The 17,797-nt window shown below is 43.6% G+C and overlaps 1 protein-coding gene across 1 annotated transcript in view; it reads right to left on the bottom strand.

The window, feature by feature from the left end:
• The window catches only part of cttnbp2 (cortactin binding protein 2), a 154,865-nt gene extending 142,137 nt beyond the window's left edge, over positions 1-12,728 (bottom strand). The window contains exons 1-2 of the mRNA XM_078167624.1: positions 12,416-12,728; positions 1,914-2,021 (exon numbers count right to left, since the gene is read on the bottom strand). Coding sequence (XP_078023750.1) covers positions 1,914-2,021; positions 12,416-12,544 — 237 coding nt within the window. The 5' untranslated portion in view covers positions 12,545-12,728. The remainder of the gene's footprint in view (positions 1-1,913; positions 2,022-12,415) is intronic.
• Positions 12,729-17,797: the final 5,069 nt, after the last annotated feature.

Below are 17,797 nucleotides of genomic sequence, written 5' to 3'. Positions count from 1 at the left end.
ACAACATTCATAGTCTGGGCTGAGACTGGCTCTTACCTCTGACGTTACAAGAAAACATGGAGGTGGCTGTACCAAATGGAGGCATCGAGCAGTGCTAACAATGGCAACAGTGCTAACAGAGGTTAGCTCACAGTCACCGGGGCAACATAGGGGAGGGGAGCAGAGGTGAGTTTTTCTTTCCCTGAATTGCAAGAGCATGTCCGCCCTTTGCTGCCTTACTCTGCCTCTGATTGGCATACCTGACATTCTTACTCAAACCCTAACCAATCCTCTTGCCTGAAACTAACCACCCCAGCCAATGGTCGATTAAAGTACTAACCAATCAGAGGGAGAGCAGGGCAGATCATGCCTTCGCCACCCTTGGAGAAAAAAATTTGGGAACTAGAGGTTGGTTGTTCACGACTTTAACGATGAGGCCATGGAGACCGAGAGTGGTGGGGAAAACGTTCCAGGACTGTAAACAGCCGTCCAGCAACAGCAGAGAGAGACCACAAGGAAAGCAGCATATTTTCACATTTCTCTGTGAATTAAAGTTTATTTCGACCAAACCAGAACTGGTGATTGTTGGAACAGTGAACTACCTAATAAAACTAGCCATGATGGCTTTGGGGAGTTCTACTGAAGTGTGTTTTACGTCGAATTAACAAGGCCATTAAGCTGCTTTCAGTCAGTAAAAGATAGAGATACGAATTTCGAAGGTGTACGGCTGTGGCTCAGAGGTAGAGTGGGTCACCCGCTAATCAGAAAATCAGCAGTTTGATCCCCAGCTTCTCCAGTCTGCATGTCAAAGTATCCTTGGGCAAGATACTGAACCCCAAATTGCTCCTGATGGCTGTTTTATTGGTGTGTTAGTGCATGTGATTGGTTACCGAGTAGAAGGTGGCACCACGTATGGTAGCCTCGGCCCCAGTGTGTGAATGTGCGTGTGAATGTGACATACACACACACATTCACACACTGGGGCCGAGTGTGTGAATGTGTGTGTGTATGTCACATTCACACGCACATTCACACACTGGGGCCGAGTGTGTGAATGTGCGTGTGAATGTGACATACACACACTCGGCCCCAGTGTGTGAATGTGCGTGTGAATGTGACATACATGACCAGAAAGGCACTATACAAGTGCAGTCCATTTACCTTTTGTATTTTTTTGTATAATGAGGAAAATAAGAATATTAGGCCACCTTTCCTGACATTTTGTGTGTTTGAATTGTTTATTTATTAAACTGCAAAAGTTCTTACCATCCTCAAATTTCTCTTAACATATCGTTTAGCACTGTTCAGACAGAGACAGAACTGTTCTTGTATTTCAGGCTCAAATCTCTACTGTATATGCAAATAAAATCAACCTCACCTTTTACTCAAGTAGCACCTGCCTGATTGGTTTTCACTAGTCACTGAGGAGCAACAGGAGCCAGAACCAGTGACTTTATCCATCTGTTTCTTCCTGATAGCTAAGCAGGTGGTGCTGGGTGGACACAAGGATTTGATCACACTGGCCTTTCTGGCAGGAAGTGCTAACCAGTCGCTCAGCCAGCTCCCATTCAACAAAGGCAATTAGAGAGACCTCTTATCAGCACGTAATTACAAAGCAAAGAAAGAAACAGCGGGACCGAGTCTTTCATCGCGATCACACAAGTGCTGTGCACATTTCTGGGGGAAAAGCCACCGACTCAGATTTTGTGATATCGCATTCATTCAGCAGCGTTCACGACCATTCAGCACTCATTAAACCGAGTGATACCAACACAATTCTGGGTCACAATTACAGCTTATCGTCTCATCTCAAGTCTCTCACAAAGGCAGTCTGCTTCAAACAGGTTGTGTTTTAATTCAACCCAGCGACGGCGGAGATGACAGAGGCTTAGCTGATGAGTACAGGAGTGTGTTGGTGTGTTATCTGGACTCACCCTCAGGGCTTCTATGACCAGGTCGCGGGCCTCCAGCTCTCCCTCCATGATACTCAGCAGGGTGAGCAGCTCTGGCTTGCTCAGGTTATCCATGTTGAACTCACATTTCTGCAACACAGACCAGAAACAACATGTCACAATCATACATGACAAATGCACCACTGAGTCCCTCCACTCTCTCCACCTGGTCTCATTAAGTGCAGCCCTCAAATTAGGCTAGATGTCCCGTCCTACCCCCCAGCTATTAAGGTCTAATTACATTTAGTTAGGTCATTAAGCCCCTATTTGGTCAGCAGCGACCGCGGGGCTAACGGGTGGAGATGACTGTAATTGGGAGTGACCAGAAACACTTCATGCTTCCCCTCATGTCAATTAAAAGCTTTTTCCGGTCTACTTATGAAAAGCAAATTGGCTGTGTGTGCTGCCTCCGTCTACTGTACGAAGGGATGACTCGTCTGAGGTTAAAGTCAGTTTCAGCTACAAGTTAGAGGGAATAGAGGGAATAGTGATAAAGTGATAAAGTGGTAAAACTATACTATACTAGCTCTACTATATTTTCACATTTTTAACAATGCAATTTAAAAGTTTTGATTTTTATTGATAACCTACACGTACCAACAACAAAAAGACTACATTTAGCACCAAAAAAAATGTGAAAAAAAGTAAATAAAAAAACGAATATCGAATACCAAATTTTCATAATGAATACCTACCCATAGAAGCGAATATTCGAATATCCGAATATTTGGATACAGCCCTAGAGACTAGTCCACTGATGGACCTTGATGATGACTGTTGGTCAACTAGGAAAATTCTAAGTTGGGGGTAGCCCTAATAATCATAATGACAATCAAATAAAATAATAAATTGTGTATCCTGGACTTGAAACAATCAGTTGAACAACGATAATTGATTAAATTTGTTATGAAAAAATACCAAACTCTGGTCTCAGCTTCTGAAATTCTGCTTTCTCTATTTTATCTCTCTGTAAACTGAATTGTTAATTTTGGGTTTTGGACTCATTTGGAAAGAACAAAACATCTGAAGTAGGGCTGGGTAAAATGTTGATATTGAATTTGTGATATAGGACGATATATATTGTCGTAGATTTTGGATATTGTAATATAGTAAGTGTTTTCCTGGTTTCAAGGACGGCATTACAGTAGAGTGAAAACCTTTTTCTGAATTTCCCAGTAGAGGTGTACCATATCATCTCATTCACGAAAATACTGGTATAATTTTTAATATCATATGAACAATTTCATATTGTGATACTTGCGATATTTCGACTTGTTGACATATTGACGTCATACTGTTACCCATGGCAACAACAAGCACGTCTGCGGTGGTTCCAAAAAGAGAGCTAAGTCTGCATCTGAGCACTTTTTCTGACACTAGGTTGCTTTATATTTGTTCTGATGTTGATTTTGCAAATAAAATTCGGGTTTGTACAGAAATTATGTCCAAGAAAAGTCTTTAAGTGAGGATTTAGTGACTAACTCAAAATGCCACACAGCCTAGAGTTAAGCTGGTAAATTCAACAACAACCAAGAGACAATTGTTCTAAAGATATTGTGAATTTCGGGACAATACTGTGAGTCCTCTTCATCTCTGAATCCTCAGAGGGAGACGGATTTTTTTTTTCCTGCTCACAACGCTGAACATCACAGCGGCATGTGGTTAGTCCACATTCCAAAGCACAGCGTCAAATTGTTGTGTTAAGGGACCTTGGAAGGGATTGAACTCACCCTAAGCAAAACCTAAGTGAGGAAAATGAGTCAAATTCTTGGCTGGAGAGTCCCAAAAAATGATGTCACTTCACAAAGAGAGGCCAGAAGATAACACTGGAGGCCGGTGTCAGAAGAATTTCCAGTTACCGTGTTGGCGACTACTGCAGCCGTCTGCTCAGAGCCACATCCAGCTGCATTCTCAATATCTGGAAGCTTCTCACCGGGCTATTTGTTCAATAAAACCTCAATAAAACAGAGGCAAATGGAGGAGGCGAGGAGCATCTCGGCCTCTGGTGCACACCAGGCGGATTGCTACCTGCTCATTCTGGTGACGCTCAGTTGTCAGCCAGCCATTTAGGCCTGATTTACAAGCCTACATCGAAACCTCGGCCAAGATTATTCCATTTCATCAAGGAGTCCGACACGTCTCCAGAGGTCCCTCACACAGAATATGACTTTGAACAGGCCGGTGTAACATTTCAACAAGCTGCTGCCTTCTATGTGTCCTTTAAACGCTCCAGTGACGTTGTTTATTTCTCCGTAAGGGGGAAAAGTTCATGCTCGGACAACGGGAACCGAGGTAATAAATACATATGAATAAACAGGCCAACGCTCTCTCCTTTAAAAGCCAGAGAAGCCTTCAAGACAGGTGCTGAAAAATATCACAGGTTTTATTAAGCAATCTGTTTCGAACAGAGAGAGGTCTGTGGCTACTCACTCTAACGTGGACCTTTTTTCTTCTCAGAACAAGGAGCTGGAAAGTGTTGCGTCAATCACATGTTTCAGTTTAGTCAAACCACGTTTTTATCCTGATGCCATCACGGCAAGAGCTGGAAATAAAAGCAGGAGAGATTCCAAAGGGATTGATTCATTCACATCGAGCCTTCCAATCGATCCCCGAGCCCCCTTTTTCCCGGCAGCGTTCACCACTCAGAGAATTGGACGACTCAGAGAGGGCTTGATGGACGGCAACCCTGAGCCACCCCGTGCTGTCATGGGGCCTCAGGTGGTGAGGTGAGGGTGGAGGGGTTGAGGGTGGAGGGCTGCTTCTCTCTGGCATTTCTGCACAGTGAGCAGGTGAGGGAAGCGAACACTAATTTGTTCCATGAGCCGTGTGCTGAGCGCTAAGGGCACGAGCAGCCTGGCCGGCACTCAGAGGCTCGCTGTTAGCCCTGGTCCACTTATTAAGGCCTGTGTCATTTCAGTCTGAGCCACGAGGGATGAGAACTGCTCGCTTTGTGCTCGTGTTCTGCTGAGCAAAAAGCTCGCCTAGGCCTGTAAGTTTCTCACAGACTCATGTCCTCTTACTGCGAGCCCGAAACTGTGTGATATGACAGCCTGTAAACAGACGCCTGTGAGGGGGTAATAATGCAGGAAAAATGCCATCAAATTGGGGGAATCACAGTGAATTAAAAAGGTTAAATTAAAATATATTATTATTATTTACATTTATCTCTTGTGGTATTGAAGAATGCAGAGAATCTTTTTTATTCAGTTTGTCCAGGTTTTGAGATACCTGTCTCACACAGTTTTTATTTACTTCTAATAAAGGTCAGATGAAAACTGTTCACTGGCTGCATTCATACTGAAGGCAGAGGGGGTCTGTCTTTGCTCATAACAGTGTCAACAGCACAAATCTTATGGAATCTGACCTTTTCAATTGACCCCTCCTGAGTCCCATCCCCCTTAGTTAATAGCCCCTTTTACACTGCCTGTTCAAGGCAGGAATTTTGCACCATTATACATTACTGTATTGTCACACAGTGGCAAGTATTGATTTTTTATTATATAAATCTTAATTATATAAATTCTTATTATACAAATACAAATAAATTAGACTTGCACCGATTTATCGGCAGTGCTCGGAATCAGGCTGGTTTTCACGTGATCGGCCGTGACCTGACACCCGCCGGTCAGTCTTAAATATGCCGATTTAAAACGCCAGTCAAATTCCCGGCGCGCCGCATGATTGACATTGTGTAACATCAGCAGCGCACACACACACACACATGCGCAGCTCACAGCTTGGGCAATGTGAGGAAGTAAAACATGGGCTACCTTAATCATTCACGCACACAATCGTCCGTGTTAAACTTAACTGCGCGTGTCCGCGTGCCGAAGATGCATGTGGCCGCGCGTTTACTGGCGGGCGCATCCTGAAGACCTGTGTGAATTTTCCACACAAGATATTTTTACTTTTTTTGTCTATTTAAGAAATTACCCAGAAATGCTATACACCAAGAATTATTATTTTATTTATCGATGTTTTTATTTAAGTATGCCTTTTTTACTTATTTATTTTAATACTGTATATTTGAGCAAAAAGGAAAATGTTTCTTAACCTGTGTCACTGTTTTTGTTTGTCTGAGATGATTATTGAAAAGCTGGTTGTATCTTGGTTAAAATGTTCTAATAAAGGAAAGATAGAAAATATTGCAATATCTTGTGAGCTGTAAAGTGGTTTGAAAAAACACTCTGCAAATCGGAAATTGATATCGGCCCAAAAAACTGTAATCGGTGCAAGTCTAAAATAAATAATTAGGTAGCCTACTAGCATGATATAATCAGTGGCTGTGGTGAGATGAAGAGACTGAAAACTTTATCTTATTGGATAAAACAGATGTTGACAAAGTTTTCCTTTTGGGACATAATTTATTGTTGTAAAAAAAGGTAATAAAATCTAATATTTGTCATCTCAATACTCAGCATATCGCAACATATTTAAAATTGCAATAATATCATATCATGACTTAAGTATTGATCGTGGATCCTCTGGTGATTTCCACCTCCAGAAAACATGTACAAAATATTATAATTAACTGTTTGGAACTCAATAGATTAATTTTTATGTGGACTAACATGAGATCAGGGATTGAATAAAAACTGAACCCCAGTGTGACTGAATGAATGTAGTGTTAAAGCTCATGATGTGGTCATGTGTTGGATGTTGACCGATTGACTAATCAGGTTAGTATCAGCGCTGATACCCAGCCATCAGGTCAGCAGATAGTTGGAAGCACCGCAAACAAAACCTCCTTGTATTGGAGCAGCAGCATCAATCTGAGAGACTGATCTCTCAAAACCTGAAACCAAAGGTTGTTTTGCATGGTTAGATTTTTCTGTAATTTGGGTGAACTGACCCTTAAATAGATTCTACAAATATATATAATAATCTCTGATGACCTCTCTAACTTGTTTACAGGGAAATTTGAACCCCCGCCCCACCCCCACCCCCCTCCTGTGTCAGAGCACAGAAATTTTGTTGTCAGGAAGAAGAAGCGATGACATTACAGCCACTCATGCTAGTGGCACTCCTCCAACATGGCAGCATGTCCCACATAACCACTGGTGACCGGTCTCAGGCTTCACTTTCACAATAGTCCTGCCAGAGGTCTGAAGATGAGGCTGAACGAGTAGCTGGGTGACATTTAAAGAAGAACTTATTTTGGTTGTCCAGGCAATGAGATGTTAAAACCAAGAGTTCTGGAGCTCACCTTCAGTTTCACCAAAATATGTCTGAGTATTTGTTTACACTGGGGACGGGTTTAACAACTGGCTCACTCTCAGTCTCTAACATACATGAATTCATTGAGCTTCAAAGCTACAAATCTGTCATCAAACCTGATTTTGGCATCTGCTGTTATTTAGATTTGTACCTTATTGTTACATTAGACCTTTTACATTTACACATCTGATTGCAGCTGCGGCGCTGCAGTCTCCCTCGGGATGAATGAAGTTTTATTTTATCTCTCGTCACATATAGGTAGCATGCTTCTTCTCCTTTGTAGCTGTCGCTGGGTAAGATGACAGACATCAGCAGCAGCAGATTAGATCAACTGTAGATAATTAACATTAATTCAGTAATGGCTGAAAATGAAAAGTTTGTCTGCTCTCTGGTTAATGTGTTCTCTGCAGCTGGTGTCTGTGTTCAGACAAAGACTGTTAGTGAGTGAAAAGATGCGTCACATCAATGCAGAGCTGTGAATGGACTGTTTCTGTAGTTCAGCTGGGACAAACCAAGAGCTGAAATAATCATCAGCTGATCACTTCACTTCTTTGTTTCAGGTACTCCATAGTCAGTGCATTACATGAAGAAGATGGCGGTCGGCACGCCCCCAGTTTGAAGAAGCAGGCGGAGTACAACACAGAAATTAAAAGCTGCGGCAGCAGTAGGGCTGTACCCAAATATTCGGATATTCGAATATTCGTTTCTATGGGTAGGTATTCATTATGAAAATTTGGTATTCGATATTAATTTTTTTATTTACTTATTTATTTATTTATTTACATTGTTTTGGTGCTAAATGTAGTCTTTTTGTTGTTGGTAAATGTAGGTTATCAATAAAAATCAAAACTTTTATATTGCATTGTTAAAAATGTGAAAATATAGTATAGCCTACCAATGAAGCTTGTGCGCATGGCACGCTTGAGCGCATCCGTCTGAGGCTGTGGATCAATGCCAAGTTTTACCACTTTATCACTATTCCCTCTAACTTGTAGCTGTTTTATCGTTATCTTTTGAATTTAATATGAATTATGGAACCGTTTTTGTCAACGTTTGTTTCCCCCGTTTTGTACAATAAATTATTGTTTAAAGTTTCAACAAGTTTCTTTTGGAGTGCGTGACACAAGTGTGTTTTGAAAACGACCGCGGACTGTCACCTGCTCAACACATCAGTACCTGCTGCCCGACCCGCAGGTCCATTTGTGGGTCCTGCGGGTTACGGGTCGACCCGCGCATCACTACTCAGCTCAGTCTATAAGGCTGTACACACAACAGTAAGGCTATAGACATTATATTCTATTCAGGCCGTCAGAACCAGCAGCGCATCGGCTCTACAGTGCACGGCACTGCTGATTAACCATTTTATTGCAGCACAGAGTGTCTGCCAGCAACCAATTACTTGCAGAGGCTTCCTACAACTTCTCCGCAATACAATTAGGTCTGAAAAAACCCCGGAGTCCGCCACCGCCACCGCGCTGGTCCAGAACCCTGCCGCTCGCATCACCACCAGAACTCCCTCCACAACTGACCTATGGCTAAGTCCCGCCCTCAGACGTGATGAGCCAATCACAGTGCGTATAGCCATTCCCATACACTCGGACATTCTCTGCCTGGACGTCCATTGAAATGCATTACAGAAAGTCAGTTTTGTTCGGTTTTATGAGCTTTTTCTAAGATTTGAAGTTTAAAAATGGTCAAACGGTGTGCATGGGGTACATGCAACTCTGACACAAGGTATCCTGAGAGGCTGGGCGACCAGGTGTATTTTTTACACTTTAAACCACAGCTCAACCGAGAAAAGTGTCTCCTTTGGATAAAGTTGTGTGGTAACGTTAGACCACAACATCAACTCAACGTGAATAAGATTAACAATGATGTCTACATCTGTTCTAAGGTAAGTCAACATTGTGTTTGAGGCAACATATTGTCACTTTGCTGGAAAGAAATATAAAGTTATCTTTAACATCTCTAGCTAACGTTAGCTAAAGTTAGCTTAACGTTAGCTCCTAGCTGCGTTGTTCATCATGTCACCTTGTTTGCTGGGAGTTCATTAGCCTATTTTGTTCTAGTTTTGTACTTTGGTGATCGTACATCATTGTTAGCTGTTGTCCAAAGGGCTCTAGTTAAGCTAACGTTAACTTCTGGAGCTTAGCTTCATTAACTTATCTGTAATGGCAGAGATAACAAAGGTTGGCAAACGTTATGCTGAATGATTCAGTGTAAATACTGTAGCACCAAACTAACGGAGAGACACTCTTGGTAAAGATGGTAAAAAGGCCGTTATCCTTTTCTCATATTCTGAGCCAAAAACCTTAACTTCAGTGGCACTTTAACTTGTTGTCTTTGAGGGTGAATCATCAGTTGCCTCCTGTGAAATGCCGTGTACTGTGACACCTGCCATAGTGCCGCTCACTGAATGTTGAAAGTTTGTCCGAGTGAGTGGAGGGGGCGTGGCTTAGCCATAGGTCAATTCACATCACTCCTGTCCTTCAGCAGCTTCACTGGCTCCCTGTTCAACACAGCGATGACTTTAAGATCTTACTCCTCACCTTCAAGGCCATCCTCAACATAGCACCTCTGTACCTCTCCGAACTCTTGCTCATCCACACCTCCACCCGCACTGTCAGGTCTTCACCAGCCCGCCTGACCTCCATGGGGTCTACTGCATTCAGCCGCCCTGCCCCCGCCTCTGGAACTTCCTCCCACTGGACATTCGTAACATCAACTCTCTCCACTTTTAAATCCTGCCTCAAAACTCATCTCTTTCAAACAGCCTATTCAGTTTGACTCCCGTCCATCTACCCACACACACACACGCTATCTAGACTAAATTTTGTTCACTGTGAATTTGTTTTGCTGATTATTTATTTGTTATGTTACTTTATTCCTCATCTCGTTGACTTCTTTCAATCAGCTGTTATTTTCTATCTTTGCCTGTAAGGTGGCCGTGAGTTTCCTGAGAGGCACTATAAATAAAATGTATTATTACTATTTTGAAGAGAGCGATAAAGCATCTTCAGTTCCCCGACAGAAATCACTGTCAGACAGTAAGGTAAAGCAGTGAAAATGTTCTAAATATAGCACACAAACAAATGGATACTGATTTTTTTAGGTGGAAAAAATACGTTTTGCCGCTGCCCCCGCCCAGAGCAGTACACTACTTAGATTCAGTGACAGTACTCAGGCCTGCTTCTCCAAACTGGGGATGTGCTGACTCACATCTACCATATGTCACACGCTGACTTTATACGAAGTACCTCAAGCAGTCCCACTGTAATATATCCAACAACCCCTTTAATTAGGCTCAAACTGTTTGGGCCTTCTCTCGGCCAACAACAGGTGATTAGACAGCTTTGAGTTACAGGAGCTATTTTAGCCATTAGTTATTTGCAAACATTGAACGTTAAACCAAATAAACGTCTTCATCATCTGACCGCTCGTGTTTCTTGGACTCGTGCCACATCCGGCGCTCTCACCAAAACTCATTATCTACAGAATGTGTCCCTTTAACTTCAGCATGCACCACACTAAAATGTCCTGAGGTAAACGAGTGGGAGGTGACCAGCCGAGTGCCTTTCGCTGACCTTTGACCCCTCTGTGGACCATAAGGGCCGGTCCTTCACACTCCTCACAAACAAGAAACTTCCCCCCACTTTGGGCCAACAACACAGAGTCTGACGGGGTGAGCAAAGAGCAAAGTGCTTTATTTAACCACGGCAGGCATGATGGTGGCGGCGGTGGGGGGTGGGGGTGTGGGTGGGGGTGGGGGGTGACAGTGGGAGGGCATGAAGGCGGAAGCCCTCTTTCGTTGGCTGCAGCCTGGAGAAGGAAGAGTGTGCTGGCAGAGCGACGGGTGAGCTGAGGAGGCTGCCCGGCTCCCATGTCTCTGAAGCACCTGTTCACCTCAACACTAAATGTAAAGCAGCCTCGAGGCAGTTCTGAGCGCGCTCAGGAGAGGGGGGGGGGCTGGCTGACACGGTACTCCCAGCTATGCCAGCTGAGTCACTGAAATTAAGACCAATTTAGAAAGGTGTCTGGTGAACAGGGCCTCCACCCCCCTCCTCCTCCTCCTCCTCCTCCACTACCACCACCGTGCTGCCTCTGCCTTCCATCCACCCCCTGCAGCTCTTCTTCAACCATCTCCTCAGCTCACCGCTCAAGCCCACCCCCACCTCAACACCCACGCTACCACCCACCCACCTCAGGGACCGTGGCTGCTTTCTATTCCAGCACCGCCACTCATCTCCACCGGCCTACCTCTTCAATCCCACGTCCACAGAGGTGCTTATTTCACTTTTCTGGACATGCTGCTCAGAGTTCAAGAAAACACAAACAAGTGGCAGAAGCGTCGCTGCCCATTTTGTATCCACTGTCAGGTCGATAGCAGCAGTCTGACAGGTTGCATCATGGATCCAGCAGAGGGGAGGGAAAGGTTTCATGACATCCCGGCAGCCGGGGCAACAGATTGATCAGTGTGCACAGAGGGATGGCGAGCCACTGCCCCGGCTCACATGCTGCTGCTGCAACCTGTGACAAATCACAACTATGTGTGTGTCAACAACAAAATGACTACTTTAAAAGAAATGCCTTGAGTCATCTGGTCTGGGGATGAGTGCGGAGGGACTCACAGCTCTGTAAGGTGAGCTGGTACAAGCTATGGAAGCCTGTGAGGCTCCATGTAGGACTGATTTATAGAGGACCACTTCAGTAAATAACCATTTCCTTGCCACAATCAGCCCACAGCCAGGTGAATATATATCACCTCCTCCTGGGAATAAAGAAGGTGGAATAAAATGTTTTCAGGAAACCAATCCAGATAAAAAGCCTCTAATGTCAGATTTAACATGAGAGAAACAGCTCTCTTTAAGTCTCTGCGTATTAACCCATTTACTGAGAGATATCTGAGCAACAACCTGAGCAGACAGAGCCGCAGGATAACGTTACAGCAGCGGGATGAATGTTGGAGCAGCGGCACAGGCGAACAAAAGAATTCACTGTAACGTTCACAGTAAAGAAAACACCACATTGCGCCTGTTGTAAAACACGTCAGGCTCATTTATCTCCTCACACCGAGCACGATCTCCTTGTTTTTCTCCAGACATTGTCGCGAGTCTCCCGCTGCCCACCGCTGTTGCTTCACGAGCCTGTGCGAAATAGATGCGCACCGCATTTTCTCCGTCTCTCCAGCCGCGACTCCTCCAACAACCACCCCGCTGAAAACAGCCCCGCGCTGCTTCACTTTCCCCGGTTCAACATTCACGTCTTACCGTGTCGACACTTCCCAGCACGGCGGTTGCCAGTGTTTGTACCGGAGGAGGCTGCTCTCCGCTGGCTCCCTCCGACGCCATCTTCGTACTGTAGCGGTCTGCTGGAGTGAGGGCGCATCCGGCACTCATTAACTATTGCGCTGCTGAGTGCAAATCACGCCACGCACGGCCATTGAAAGGAAAAGAGAGAGGTTTGACAAAGTGAAGGAGCTGTGAAAGGTGGGGGAGAGGACGACAGGTCTCCTCCGTCAGAAGCCCTGAGCCGAGTGTGTGCGGGCCGCAGCGGGGGGAGCGGGCAGTCTAGTGGGCGTGGACCGACCGACCGACGCGTAAAAATCCAGATGCGAAGCCCCGGTGCGCTCCCAACTGGAAAGGAGGTGCGTCCTGACACAGTTGATTGACAACAGCATTTGTCGGGCTCTGAAGCTATAAAATAAGCCAGTGGGTGGTTCCCAAACTGGGGCTCGGGCACCTCCAGGGACCCGTGCACTGATAAAATCACAAAGGTGAATAAAGATATTTAAAATAAGTAAATAAAAATAATAATTTAAAACACATTTTGGATCATTTTACTGAAGACACACTTTTTATAAATCACCTCACCTCACTAATTCTATGTATTATTTCATGACCCCAGAAAATTAACTCATGTCTCAGTGAAATGTCCGTAAATAATCTGTCTCCTGTCTCCAAACAAACTACAAGTCCCACAGTTAACACCAATGAGCCTCTAGCTGCATTTGGAGGTCACTTGTCTCACCCAGTTTTTATTTTAAAGCTCCAGTGTGTAGGATTCAGGATATGTAGGATATAATAAGTATGTTTTCTTTAGTGTTTGATCACCTGATAATGAGAATCACTGTGTTTTCGTAACCTCAGAATGAGACGTTCATATTTACATAGGGAGTGGGTCCTCCTCTAAAGAGGCCGCCATGTTGCACAGTCATGCTTCTACAGTAGCCCAGAAGAGACAAACCAAACACTTGATCTAGATAGGGACATTTTTTGGAGCGCTACTCATCCCGCAGCGTTGCCAACACGTCTGTATGAGAGAACACTGCAGGTGTGCAGTACCTGTAGTGTGGAGTATGTATTACCCACAGTCTGTACCACATCTATATTTGTTTCTTTGGTGTTGTGACTCATGGATGCCTGCTGCTGCTCGTGGTCTGTCGTCTGGTCACTACCTTTTTATAAAGCCCTGACTTCACCTGAGCACTGTGGGGGCACACGCCCATAAACACCACGAACGAGAGAGGGTCATAATATATACATTATGTTTTAGTAAAATCCTGCACAGTTTTCTTTAAGCGTACACAAGTGTCATATTTTTTCTGATGATTTGAGTAGTTTCACTGATTCCAGCTCAGTAAGTCATCACACTGAGACAATAAGTGTCTTATTCAAAGAGCTAACGGCCTTTCTTCCTGTGTGCTTTTACAGAAACTCAAACCTATCACATAATCTTACACTGACAGGAGTCTCATCCGATGAGGTCTAACGTGGTCGAGCTCCTTCAAATAAAGGAGTTTGGCACCCCCTGTCAAAAGCCATTAAAGCTACACATTCTGCTCTCTGCACAAAATGAACCCTCACAGTCTGACAGTGGAGGTGCTCTGAAAATCTCTGACAATATACACACTCATATTTCAGGTCATTTAATTTGACGACATTACATGTTTAATAACAGGACCCAAACAGCAGAGGACTCAAACCCAAAGCCCCGTGTTAATCTTACACAGAGTCGATGCTCAGAGTTCAAATCTCTCAGTTCTCGGTCTGTTTATCCCAGAAAAGCAGAGCGAGGATATGGGGCCCTCTCAGCTCCCAGATGTGGCGTTCAGGATTAACGGACGCTGATCCAGCCTGGTCATCCAGAATGAGGTTATTAAGTCCCTATTTGGGTCAAATGTTGCACGATCAACATTCGCTGGTTACAATGAGAGCGTATAACCGCGTGGTGACTTCAGGGATGTGTTGTTTTCCCCACGTGACTTGCAACACCTGAAAATAAATAATAAACCGCATTATAGTGTTTTTAGCTTAAATAAAGAACATGTAGGGCAGTCAAATGATCATTTATAAAATCAAGATGAATAACATTTTTAATCGCACATTTAAAATTCCATTATTTTGCATTTCAAAACAGTTTTGATGTCCATTTTAACAAGACGAAGCAATTCTTACCGGAGTGTCTTAAGTGGGAATCAAATGAATGCAAATAAGTTTATTTTATGATCTTGACTTTAAGATTTATTTATTTCAAATTACTGCTGCACTGCCACAACAGTGAGGTCTTAGAAACATGACTTAGAAATCAGAGAAGACTTCAGAGTTCTTCTTCTGTGAAATCAGTGTTTATTTGTTTGATTTTTTAAAGGATTACATTGTTCCAGATGAGAAAGTGCCGTTGTTTACACCATGCAAACCTAAAGACGTCCTCTTAATACATTTATACTTGTGTGGTGGTGTGTCTGTGTCACTCTGCAGTATACATGGCTTAATAGAGACAGGTACACAAATCATCTATATTATGACTCCCAGGATTCACAGATAAAACATTTGTCTTTTGCTGGACACATTTTCCCCACAAATACAGCATGCTAACATCACAGCATTTTACATTGTATAAATTAGCCTAATGTCTAGCAGAGTTTTCCTCCGATCATATACAGCTAGGAACAACAGCAACATTTAACAAAGCTAATGTTACAAAATTTGGCTCAACTACAACTCACAAGGTTCACCGCCAATTTCATTCTCTCGTACAAGACACGTTTTCCTCACAAACACAACATGCTAAAGTTATTAGCACAAGCCTATGGTATTTTATGTGGTATAAATTAGCAGCTAGAGGAGTTTTTCTCTACTGACATGAAGCCAGGATAAATCACACACGACTTAAAATGCAGGTCTGCAGTCAGTTTCCACACATTATCAGCACTGTAGTGAACTGTAGTGAAGGTCTGTGGTGATTCGCTCACTCCGAAATAATGCTTTGCCAGCTTTGGTGATGACATCAGTCTGACTAGCCACACCTGTGAGCTCAGTTCATAGGTGTTAGCTCAAACTAAAGCACCGTAGTTATATTTTAATTACATTTGACACAAGGTGCAGATTACTTTTGACTTGTCAACTGGGACTTTTGTAAAGTCAAAGGAGCCGTTCAAAAGTTCAGTGTCTTATTTTCTGTTATGTTCAGACCATGAGGGCATTGCGAATAAAGCGTTAACGCTGACAGCCCTAATGACATGCCTTTATTTCCAACGTTTACTCTCAGGAAAATGATTCAAACCATGTTGGACAAACTTGGAAATCCATATTTGTTTGAATAAGGAAAATCTAGTATTTTCTAAGTTCCTGATTCATCTCTATGATCTGCTGCAGCTGTGCCGTGGCAGCAGTGAATAAAATAAAATTAGACCCATGAATGTGTGAAATACATCTGTTTAAAGTGTGAACACCGCACTAATGACTTGGTGATGCTGAAACCTTGACAGCAACTCAGACCATTAGCAATTATATATTTTTCACCCCACAGTGCTTTTAAAGGTCTTTTTATGGTGTTATATGTTCTCCTGAACGTCGTACCAGCAGAAGAAGGAGGAAGTTGTCACCCAGTTTCCTGTCATCCACAGGGGGAATTTCAGATGTCAATTCCCGTCTAGTCTCGCTCACCAGACCTTTCTCAAGAAAAGAAAGGTCTGGCTGGGCCGACTCTCATTTTAAGATTGGAGAAAAAAACGCCCCGGCTGCTTGTATTTCTTTCAACCAATCACAATTGTTCTTGGCGATGCCACAGCAACGGTGCACTTGCAAAAATATTGCTGGGACGAAACAGGTTTTGGTGTAACACGCCCACAAAAATATCGTCTACAGGATGCGAATCATGGCAGAAAAATGGCTACATCCCCGCAAGATCAAACACTGCAAAAGTTAGTAAAGGACGTGTTGAAAACTGCAACCAGAGGTGGTGGGCGGGACTTCAGCGGGTGGCTCATTCCACCCAATGAGAGGCTGATCTATGCAGCAAACTTCCACCCACTCAGACTAATTCCTGTCTTTCCCACAGAGATCTTCTGTTTTTTTCTTACTGTCTTGTCATGTGTCAAATCCCAATCCCGTGTCTAAATTTGAGACGGATCAACAGAGATGGAGATGTCATGTGGAGATAATCTCCCCTCTGAAAGGAAGCTCGTCATTAGCCAGTGATTATGGGGGACTCCAGAGACGTGGCTTGGAAACAACGACCCCCACCTTCTCCTCCACCTACTGCTCTACTCAGCTGAAGTTTCCCCCCTGAAAGTCTTACTTTTCTGTTTATCTGTTGTAATGTATGAACATATTCTCCTCGTATATACAAAGTGAGAGTTGTACGCACTGTTTTCTGGTCTGTTTTCCTGCTGCCGTGAACGTAGAAATTAGACTCTAACTGTGTCTCGTCTGCAGCTGATTTCTCACTGTGACTGCTGAACACTGGCAGAAAAATAAAAAGTGCAACTCAGAAAAAAACTGTTCACTGTTTGACAATGTAGGCACTGATAGCAAGACATGACAATGACTGCACACACTATAACTTTGGGTTATTTTTATGACTTAAGTGTTTTTTATTAATGGGTACATTATTTATATTTAAGTAGTAACAGATTCAGCATTATTGAGTTAGTGGTGAATTATTTCATTGTCATGTATAGTACTTTGAATCTTGTTTCATTTGTATTTTTATGTGCAGTGTTTAAGTGGAGTCATCGTGTTCCCTTGGTCATGAGCTTATTGCCCCTTGTTTTGTGGGGACAGGTATGAGTGATACACAAGAGAGAGTGAGTGCCTCGTGCTCAACAATGAAGGGAAGTTGCCGTACCCCTAAGTTGGAATGTGTAGTGCTCTCTTGCCATGTTGGTAAGGGGGACACGCGGTGGGACAAGAACGAAAAGTTAAAGAAGCAACAGATAGCATCTTTTCCTAAATATATCATTATGAAAATAATGTGGGTTGCACAGGGTGGTGGCCACAGTAAAATCTGTGTTTCATAGGTTACTTAGTGGCTGTGCAATAAGCTTCTGCCACCGGTGCCGAAATTTCGCAGAAAAAAATTTCTTTACGGCAGGAAACGCGTCATGTATTGCTAAACTGGTCGGTCAGCCAATCAGGGACTGGAGCTGGTCCTTATGAGGAGTTGGGCATGAGATAGTTGAGTCACGAGCACAATGGCAGACGGACAAAGTTTGGAGACAAGTGAAAAACAGCCTAGCAAAAGAAAAGGAGCTCCTCTGTGTGAGGAGGCAAAGAAGAGCAAAAAGGAGAGTGATAAAAGAAGAGGAAAAACAAGAGTAAACCTCAGTCAGGCGTTCAAGAGATGGAGGGAGCTCCGTGACCAAAGAG

This window comes from Epinephelus lanceolatus, chromosome 5 (genome assembly GCF_041903045.1).
Source record: "Epinephelus lanceolatus isolate andai-2023 chromosome 5, ASM4190304v1, whole genome shotgun sequence".
In the NCBI taxonomy this organism is placed as follows: Eukaryota; Metazoa; Chordata; class Actinopteri; order Perciformes; family Serranidae; genus Epinephelus; species Epinephelus lanceolatus.
The sequence above is the reverse complement of the archived record's forward strand: the minus strand, read 5'-3'. Positions and strand labels throughout refer to the sequence as shown.